General features: G+C 21.6%; 1 protein-coding gene across 1 annotated transcript in view; it reads left to right on the top strand.

Annotated features, from left to right (window-relative positions):
- Window positions 1–229: 229 nt before the first annotated feature.
- Fur2 (furin-like protease 2) overlaps window positions 230–10748 on the top strand; it is a 32985-nt gene continuing 22466 nt past the window's right edge. The window contains 3 exon segments of the mRNA XM_011504045.1: window positions 230–431; window positions 3565–3949; window positions 8925–9029. Of these exon segments, the coding sequence (XP_011502347.1) occupies window positions 3764–3949; window positions 8925–9029 (291 nt within the window). The 5' untranslated portion in view covers window positions 230–431; window positions 3565–3763.

Below are 10748 nucleotides of genomic sequence, written 5' to 3'. Positions count from 1 at the left end.
ACCTTGCTATTTCTTGATATGTTGGTTATATAAATAGAATGCTATTTTATGAATAAAAAGTCCTAGAATGAGGAAAGGCAATACATTTTTTAACAAATGGTGTCCAGAAGGGCGGGGGGAGGAAGGAATTAGTGAATAGACGCATGCGTGCTAAGGAATGAAAAAGAGAGAGTATATTTGAAGATATGGCAACGTTGTTTTGTCCCGAATGTATAGGAGAAGTAGTAAGTTTGTTTATTGTCTCGACTTTTAGTAAGTAGAATAGTCAAGTAGTGGAAAGTAGTAACCTCGCTTAACCAAGTGATGATTGAACATAGTGAAGAAAGCTTCAGTTAAGCCACACTGTTACGCTACGTGTAGCTTTGTCAGTTTATTCCATGACAACACTTTTCTACTCCCGTTTTTTCACAAATAAATACTGACAAATACAAGTATATATCGACCTTTTCCAATCTGTTCTCTCTCTCTCTCTCTCTCTCTCTCTCTCTCTCTTTATATATATATATATATATACATAATATGTATATAAGCATATTCATATATACCTAACCGTCTCATATGAATGATTTGATCGTATACAAATGCATTTGTGCACATGTATAGAAACTATATAAATTTCATATTAAATTCTATATAGTTTTCTATAATTGCTATAAACTTAAAATTGAATAAGTGCGCGAATAAAAATCACCAGTGAATTTTATTCTATATCGTTATTGCTTATTCAGTCATTCCAGCTACTTTCAAAAGGTACACATGTGTTATAGAGACAATGACATCACATAAAACGATAGAAGAGAGACAAGAAAAGCTTTTAAATTTTATTTGGTTTTATTCTAAATGATTTCAACATTTTTATTGTATAAACCATAACAGCACTATTGAATATTTTTTGGTATGTTTATTTCACTAAATTATTTAGACAACTCCATATAACCTTTATTATAGCATATTTATCATAAACTATCAAACTAATTTAAATACTCATCCACTGATGAACATTTAAATCATTGTCGGGAATAATCGTATTCATTCTGTTTCTCTTTAATTAATTATTTATTATTTTCTTTATAATAAAAATATTAAAATATAATGACAATTTAATATATAAAAAGCTAAATTATCTTGGGATTTAACTGAAAAACTACTTATCATTTATCAATTACTATTTATTCTTATTATTAATATTTTCACACATATCATTTTCCTAGATAGTAGGAATGAGAAGAATATAAATTGTGTTATAAATCATTTAGAAACATTGTACCATTAAAAATAATTTTAAAAAATTCTGTGACAATTATATTTTATTAAAAATGATAGTATATAAAATTAAAATTAGAAGAATATTCAATTTTATTTGTATTTTATCTAACAAGATACTTTTTTAAATTAACTGTTTAATGTTTTTGAGTATTATTTAATTAAATATTAAATATTAATGTAATATTAAATTCTTGAATATTTGATTCTACATATCTGTCTTAAAAAATATATATTTTTTATTTCAAAATTATAAAGAAAATAAAAATATTATTATAATATAATTCTTGGGATCTTTGCAAATTTCAATACATATATGCATAACCTAGTATTTTATTTTAATTTTTCTAACATAAAATTGATTTATTATATAATTGTCCTTCCAAAAATAGCATAGAAATATTATATATAAATTACAAATAGTTTTTTTTAGTTTTTATATGAAATACTTTTTTTATCAAACTACTTCAAACTCACGGACAGATGGTTTTAAGTCATTTAGTTAAATTTGATACAATACAATAAAATTTTTAATAATACCATTGGTAATTAAGTAAGAATTTTAAATTATAGTTGCACATTAATTTTAACATTTTTATTATAATTTAATTTTAATCATGATTATTATATATATTACAATTTTTAAGTTGAATGAATAATAATAAATAATTTTTAATTGTACAAATGTTATTATAAATTTTATGAAATATACTTTTTAATTACAAATTTTACAATCTTAAAATATTTTATGATATTTAAAACTATTTTATTTTTTGGGATATATGATTAAAAAATAATGGAAAATTAAGTATAGTAAAATTTATTAAACTATTTTTAAAGCATATTGAATCCATTTTAAACTTGAAGAAGAAATATAAATATAATACTATAGTATTTGAGTCTACATTTTTTATTATAATAAAATAACTGAATATTATTTTTAATGTGGAAGTCAATTAATAAATAATATATTTGAATAGAAAATATGGCAACTGCTAATTAGTTTTATTATAAAATATTGAATTAATGCTATGAATTTTAAAGTTTAGTTAGCACTGTATATATTAAAGTTTTAGTATATAAATGTAGTAAATAACTATAAGTAGTAATAAAAGTTTAAAGTACTCTAATTTCAGCATGAGAATAAACAAGTTTACAATCAATATACTTTTATTATAATACATAATTGTTGAAATATGTAGTATAATTATTACTTTTGGTTTAGTTATGTATAAACTTTTATACATACCTACTGTTTTAAATTTTAAATAAAAAAATCAGAAATCATACTATTAAGGAATTAAATAATTAATCATTGCCAAATGAATAAAACAATGTTTGTAAAGGATCAAATCATGATCTTCTTTGGGTCATTGTTGATGAAAAAAAGTCAGATATAACAGTATTCATTGCAGAAGTTAAATTTCTACAATAGAAATGTTTATACTAAGTTCGTTATACTGTAAACTCTAAATTGAACCATGGATATTCTAAAAGATATAATTGAAAATAGTGTTAGATGAAAATATGGTATATCAAAACTGGTTTTGTAAAATTTCAATTTTTGAATATCTAACTTTATAGAAATATAGTGTTTTGATTATATAAAATAAATAAAAAATTAAAGTTAAATATTGTTGAACTTAGAAAAGAAAGACATTATTTGAAGAACAAGTGCTAGTAGTAATGAAAGTGAGATTAATAATAACATTAGCACTTTTATTAAAAATATAAAAAACTGATTTATTGATTATTATAATATATTTATGAAAGAAAAAGTTGTCTATGTGTATTAACTATATAATTTAATTTTAATTCAAAATGTATTGTTTTTGTTTTTTATGATGAATTCATATATTGTAAAATTACCTCTATATATTATTTAATTTAAAGATATAGTCGAAATATATACATTTATTATCATTACAATCTCATAAATCTACAATAAAATATTCTATTGTAATGTTGTACAACTTTTTGGTATTAGACTAAATTTTTATAAATTTCGTTAAATTTTTCTTATTCAATTGGTCTACTGCAATATTCCAGCATTTCTACCAATAGTAGCTTCAAAAACTATTGAACAGATTTGAATAAATTTATGACTTTCAATTATCATTTAATTACAATATTAAAAATTTTGTGGTTAAACAAATCAAATAAATATATAATTTTAATATATTATATTATGACTTAGTTACTCTAAAATTATAAATCAAAATCTATTCCATAATGCTCAAATGTTTATAAAACTAGTCACTGATATTAACTGATACAATAATCCAACTTCTCTAATTACAGATAAAATATAGAAAATGGAGTAAAAAATTCAAGAAACAAAGTCTCAAATATTTGCTGGCTTTATCATTTGGAAAAGATCAATAAATTTATAAAATTTATAGCTAAGTGAGTTTAGTAAAGAACAAAGCTTACATGGTGATCATCATAAAAAATTTATTCTAATATTGTGTACGAACATAAAAATATTGTTGTCAGGACGATGAGCTGCATTGTAGTGACTTTTATATGGATTGGAATTTTAATGACTGTGTCAGTAAATTCCAAGTTACAAATTCGTTCACGTCCAGTACTGATATACTCAAATCAGTTTGCAGTACATGTGCCAGCTGGAGCTGAAGTAGCATCTAACATCGCTGAAAAACATGGGTTTTATAATTATGGACAGGTAATATACATTCATTTTTGACATGTCTTTATTTGCATCTCCCGCATATATAATTTTTAAAGAATCAGACAAATATTTACATATATAATATTGATACTGTGTTGTAACTGATATATTATATACATATTAGTTATATGATTTCTTTTTATACTATAATATTTTATACATAATAAGAACAAAACTTCAAATTTATAATATATCAATTACACATAAATTTTTATTTATTAAAAAAATCTTGTGCATATTATAAAATATCATTTTCTTTATTGATATAAATAATTATATATATTGTAATTGTTGTAAATAAAATAGACATAAATTTCATAAGGAAATTTTAAAAAAATAAAAATGTAATATTAAAAAAATATATGATCTCTTCATGTTGTTTAACGTGCAGACTGTATTATTTGACATTATGATAGGTTACCTGTATCTTTACCTTATATTTGTACTTTACATGTACTTCATGTGTGTGTGTGTGTGTGTCTACTTTATATTTCATTGAATGTGTTTTTGTTTAATCTATATTATATCATTTTTAATCTAAAATTAATTTAATTTACAGCAAATACTTATTTTTTACATATGTATATATTATATTTTATATTTTTATTTTATTTTACATTCATTTATTATACATACATATAAGTAATTGGATTAAATTAAAAAAAACTCCACATTTTCACTTAACAATAATTGTAATTAAACTAGTTTGAAATTATATTGGTAAATTTTGTAATACTTTTTCTTCACATTACTATTATTTATAAATATACATATATACCTATGACCTATTATGACTAAAAGTACATTCATTTTTATATTTGATAAAATTTTAAAACAACTTGCATAAGATCTTTTATATAAAATTTTATTCCTCAATTTGTTCAGGTTTTTTTTTTTTATATTTTGATTTATTAACGACTATGATTGAATAATTTTGTAAATCTAAAAACATATATTCAAAATATTTTTCTTATTAAAAACTAAGAAAAAGTATAAATATATTGTATTTAATTTATATAAAAACTATTGTTAATATATTTCTTCTAAATGTTTTAGTTAAAAAGAATGTTTATAATACTATAGAAGCTAATTTAATTTTTTTGTTTTAATTATTAAATAATTGTTATCTTAAATACTATTTTATTTTAATTACTATTATAAAAACTAAAATTTGTAAAAGATTAACAGCATTATATATTTCTATACTACTTATATCTTGATTAAAAAAAGTTTTAGTTTTTCATTTTAGATAAATAATTAAATGAAAAATCTACGTTACTGATGGCCATCTGTATTAATCAATATTTTTTATAGAAATTATATTAAAGCATGTAATATGCATGAAAGTATGTAACAATTATACCAAATTAAATCTTCTCATTGTTTTAGTTTATTTTAAAGTGACTAAATATATCATACTAGATCACAAACTAAAAGAATCACAGATAAATTCTATTTGATGAGTCACATCGGCTTTTCTACCAAACTTTTTATTTTTTTATATCTATCCACATATGCATTATTTTTCCTTAAGAACGCATGACTATTATCGTGATTATGGATATTATAGAATAATTTTTAACTATTCTTTTGAATTATTAATATAAATAATATAATTTTATAAGTTTTCTACAATTTTTGAATATTTTACAACGAAAATTAATCGAAATAAATTATGTTTCATTGTTCACTTTTTGTTTTAACGTATTTACTACATTATTACTTACTGTACTCTATGAAGTTTGTATGCTGTATGATAAATTAAGATGTTATACATTATATGAAAATATTAAATTATCGAGCATTAGAAAATAACTACAAAATTCCAAATTTATGATTAATTATACAGAATTGTTTTTAAATGATTTCATTTCGAACAATATATTTCTTGTATGATATATCTATTGTTTATTAAAATTTCTGAAAAATTCCAATGGGACATGATACACTTGGCACAATCAATAAAAGGTATATAAAAATTGTGTAACATCTAAAATGACTAAATTGATTTTTCTCCTATGTTCAAATAACAAAAATGAATATAAATTATATAAACAAATAATATAAATATTCAATGTTGAATGTAATTAATAGTTACATAAAGTTTTATGTAAAAGTAATTTTATCTCATAATGATTCTATATAACCATTGATGTAGAATATGCATTCTATATCACTAAATAACCTTTCTCATTAGTTAATTCTTTAGATGGAAATTTGGTATTTTGCTGTTCCTTGGATAAAGCAAACTATTCAATGCAGATTAAATAGAAAAATTATCACAATTTAATTATGAAAGAAAATAATATTTCAATTTTAATAGAAATGAATTATTAGTTTTTATTATGACATATGTTGATGATATGATATATAATTAATCACACCATTAAACAAGTTTTGATAAAGAGCTGCATTTGAAAATAAATTTTTTCAACTATTTTTAAGCTTAATCAATAAGTTTAATATTATTATTAATCTTGCTGCTATTACTTATTAAATCTACTTTCAAAAACAAAATTTTTAATGTGTTTGTCCTAAACCATTTTTTATAAAAATTTATAAATATTTAATTTTTTAATTGAATATTGCTATAAATATACTGTATTTTATAAATGTAGATTTTATCAACGATTTTATACTCAATTATCAAATTTAATAAGCGATTATTGGATAAAAATTATTGGCACAATATTGTATAAAAGTACGATATTCGTGTTTAGATACATATTCACCCTTCCAACATTTGTATAAATTTATACTTATATTTATATAATATTTTTCTTGGAATTCTATAAAATCTAAATAATTTATAGAAAAAATATAATAATCCCATGACATTTAGATTTGAAATTATTATATAGCGTGTTTAAATTGAAATTAGAAAAGTCAGTTTCCTAACTACTAAATCAGATTTTCCCATATAGTAAAAGTTTATCAAATCAATATGTATCATATTATAAACTTTTAATTTATATGTATTAAATGATGTAATATTTTAATATTGTTGTCATTTTTTAAAAGTAAGTATTGCCATTTAACCATGAAAAAAATGTATATATTATATTATGTTTTATTTTATCATATGTATTAAAATCCAAAAAATGCCTTTATTTATGCCTGCAATGCTCGAGTGGTTCATCGCAATTTATCATAAAAATAATTGTATGAAAGCAATTTCATATATGATATAAATTCGTACTTTTATGAATTAAAATTAAATGAATATTTTAAACAAAAATTATAACAAAAAATATTATACAAATTAATTTGTAATTGAAACCATATGAATCTTAAAAGAGAAATTATATATTCAAGATTTATATGGAATAAATAATTTTTTAAACATTTATCGTATGATTTAATTTTTCTTAATACCTAAAATTGAAAATAATTATTCACGTGATGTTGTCTTGTTATAAATAAAATAAATAATTAAAGATCAGGACAAGTAGAAAATCAGAATTCATTTTTATCAAAACAAAAACTATAAAAATCAAAATTTGAAATTTATATTTCAAATCAAGGTTAACTAATTTTAAACAAAAAATTATGGAATCTGTTTTCTTTGCACGTAACTACTTATGTATCAAAAATAAAATTATTGATTATCATTAGTATAAAATTGATTGAATCATATGTATAATTAAAAAATTAGGGTATTATAAATTTTCTCAAATTATATAAAAATAATTATATGATATTGATGTACATATTTTGAACATATTTACTACATAAATAACTTATTACTTATACAAATATTAAAAATAAAATTTCGATCGATCAATTTTTTATTTGTTTGGTACAATTTATAATTATAAAAGAAATTCATACAATAATGTTAATATTACAATTATATTTTAATGTATTGTCATATATTTATTAATCAATTATAGAGAATAACATCATTCAAAATTTTCTTCAAACTAAGTTGAATTTCAATTGTCATAAAAAAATTTTTTAGATACATAATCATATGAATTAGATTTATTATTTATGATAGAATGTTATTACAAGTTCAAAAAGGAACTTATTTTCTTATTATATAAATATTATTTATTTAATTTTAGTATATTAGATACTCTACATTTTAAACAAAATGCACATAATCATAATTGTGTTGAGCAACATTGTAATGATCAATATTTTCTTTATTATGTAAACTTAGTAATTGTATGGTACAGTAAAAACCAAACTATAATACGATATACATAAAAAGTGTAGTAACGCCCGTAAAAGATCTTTTAGTAATATTGAAATCGAACGATCACAAAAATGTTCTAATATACTCCAAACGAAAAGTCGTCATTAATTATTATTTATTATTAATAAATAACACTGGAAAAATATGCAACTAGTCAAAAAGAATATAAAATACATTTAATTTGAATATGTAGTCTGTTCTATAAATATGAAAAAAAATTGATAATAAATTTTAGGAACGTACTTAATTACACATTTTTTTAATTTATACATTATGATTTTGGAAAAAAACACTAGACAATATTTTATTATTATCGTTTCACAACAAAAACATTTACTGTTCTAAAGAAGAGTTAAGATCTTTATGTACAAAGATGGTTTCGATAAAATATTTAAAAACTTATGATTTATTTGTTTCGAATGTAAGTTAAAAGCAGAATTAATTATATTAGTTAAATATAATTTGAATTATTATTCTAATAAATATAATATGTATTTTTTAAAAATTGTATTACAATATTTGCATGTACATTCATAAATACAAATTGATCATATCTACGTTCTTAAAACAATGCAGTTTTTATTTTTAAAACTATTTTATTTAAAATTATATTAAAAAATAATAAATGAAAACTTCTTATAAATAATTATACATAACTGTAATAAATTAAAAAACGGAGTTACCTGTAAAAATTAATATATAAATCTTATATTTACTTGTCCGTACATGTGCGCAGAGATAATAGTATAATTCCATTGGTTGTTTCAGATTGGTTCTTTGTCAAATTACTACCTATTTGAACACAAAAGACTTCATAAACGATCTCTCAGTATTAGTGAGCATCATGAAAAAATATTCAAAGAAGAACCATATGTAAGTATATGTAATAAAAATTGAATAACATATATTTTATGAGTTGTATATATTTAGCATTTTATATTCTTTTTCCTACGATTGTTGACTAATTGCCAAAATAAATCGTTAAAAATACAACTTAATATTGCGTAATTATACTCAAATTTTATACGTTCTCCAATCTGTTAAAATCTATAAGAAATATTTTCAACGGAATAATATAATAATTGCGACTATCTGAATCCGTTTTAAAAACGATTGCATAATCACATATAACCAGAACACCTAACTGAAGTATCTTGACGCACATCCATAAAACTGCAACATGTTTATGCTTAGAAACCCAATAAAAAAGTCTTTTACTAAATTAATTTTCCCATTTATTTTATATTTAGTTATATATTTTTTAATCAATCGTTTTGTTACAACATATTGGGAAAGGAAAGTTTAAAACAAAAGCGATAAAGATCTTTGCATCAATTTTAACTTACAACTGCCTCTTAATAACCAAGTACTTTTTTCAATTCCTAGGTGTTACTATATTATATGTAACCGCAATTATTGTATTAAATTAAGATAACTATTTGATTTATTTAGTTATATAATTTTTTATTTATGTCGTGACTTCTTACCCCTTAATTCTCTGTTCTTTCTAGTAATGTTAAAGTGCTTTTGAGTAATCTATTTTTAAAATATTAGTATATTTTTTAAAGTACTTGATAGTTATTCGATTTTTTATTTTCTCCTGCTTATTATTACATTAAATGATTTATATAATAATACGATCCTTTTCATTGTTATGATCGTTTTTCTAATATTTGAAATAATTTTTAATTATGTGTCACATGTATTTTATGTGATATATATATATATATATATAGGCAAAAACATAATAGCTGAAATTTTATTTTGTCATTTATAAAATGGTAAAGAGCAAATAATTTATACTGTAACAAAAATATGAAAATGATAAAAAAAATAGAATAGAAACAAATTTTATGAATGAAAGTAATATTTTCTGAAAAGTAGAAAAAAATTACAACTGTTTTCTATACAGATAAAACGTAAAAAATAAAACGTTAAATTAAAATGATTAATTACAATTTTACAATATCCATATTAAGTTGAAATAGTATTTTGTGAGCGTGGAATATTCATCATGAATACGAATGTAAATTATTTTATTCTAATACAATATTGTCTGGCATAACTCCATCATCCGCTTAAATAGTAGCTTATCTAAATATTTGTTTGTTTGAGAATGAGAGACTCCGTTTAGTAAGGCAATAAAGCATCTGGCAAGTAATATCATGAAAATTGTATTTAAGACTTCAAAACTTTCCTGCTCATAATTATTTTGCACTAGTGTCATAAAACATCTGAAAAACTCTAGCGGAACGTGCTCATACACCCAGTGCAGTAGAACTTAATGTGTTTACTGCCGGGAGAACCCCAAAGTAGATTCGGAACGAATATCAGATATGCGTAAAGCATTGAGTACAAACATTTACTAAAACCCAAAACCCGTACGTGCAACAACATGCAATGACCATACGTGCGCACTCGGCCTTTAAGACAATGCTTGCATTGTTCTTGGCTATGCCACATCTGATCGATCGTATTGGAAAATTGACCACGGCCAAGCGGACCCTTCTTCTAGCCAAGTCCCAGAGAGGGATGAGGCAACCAAAGAGAGGTGACCAATGGAAAAGGCTCGCCACCTTCCGACACTTTCCC

The sequence above is a fragment of the Ceratosolen solmsi genome, unplaced genomic scaffold, assembly GCF_000503995.2.
Source record: "Ceratosolen solmsi marchali unplaced genomic scaffold, CerSol_1.0 scaffold26, whole genome shotgun sequence".
Classification (NCBI taxonomy): domain Eukaryota; kingdom Metazoa; phylum Arthropoda; class Insecta; order Hymenoptera; family Agaonidae; genus Ceratosolen; species Ceratosolen solmsi.
Note: the sequence above shows the minus strand (reverse complement) of the source record. Positions and strands in the feature narration are given on the sequence as shown.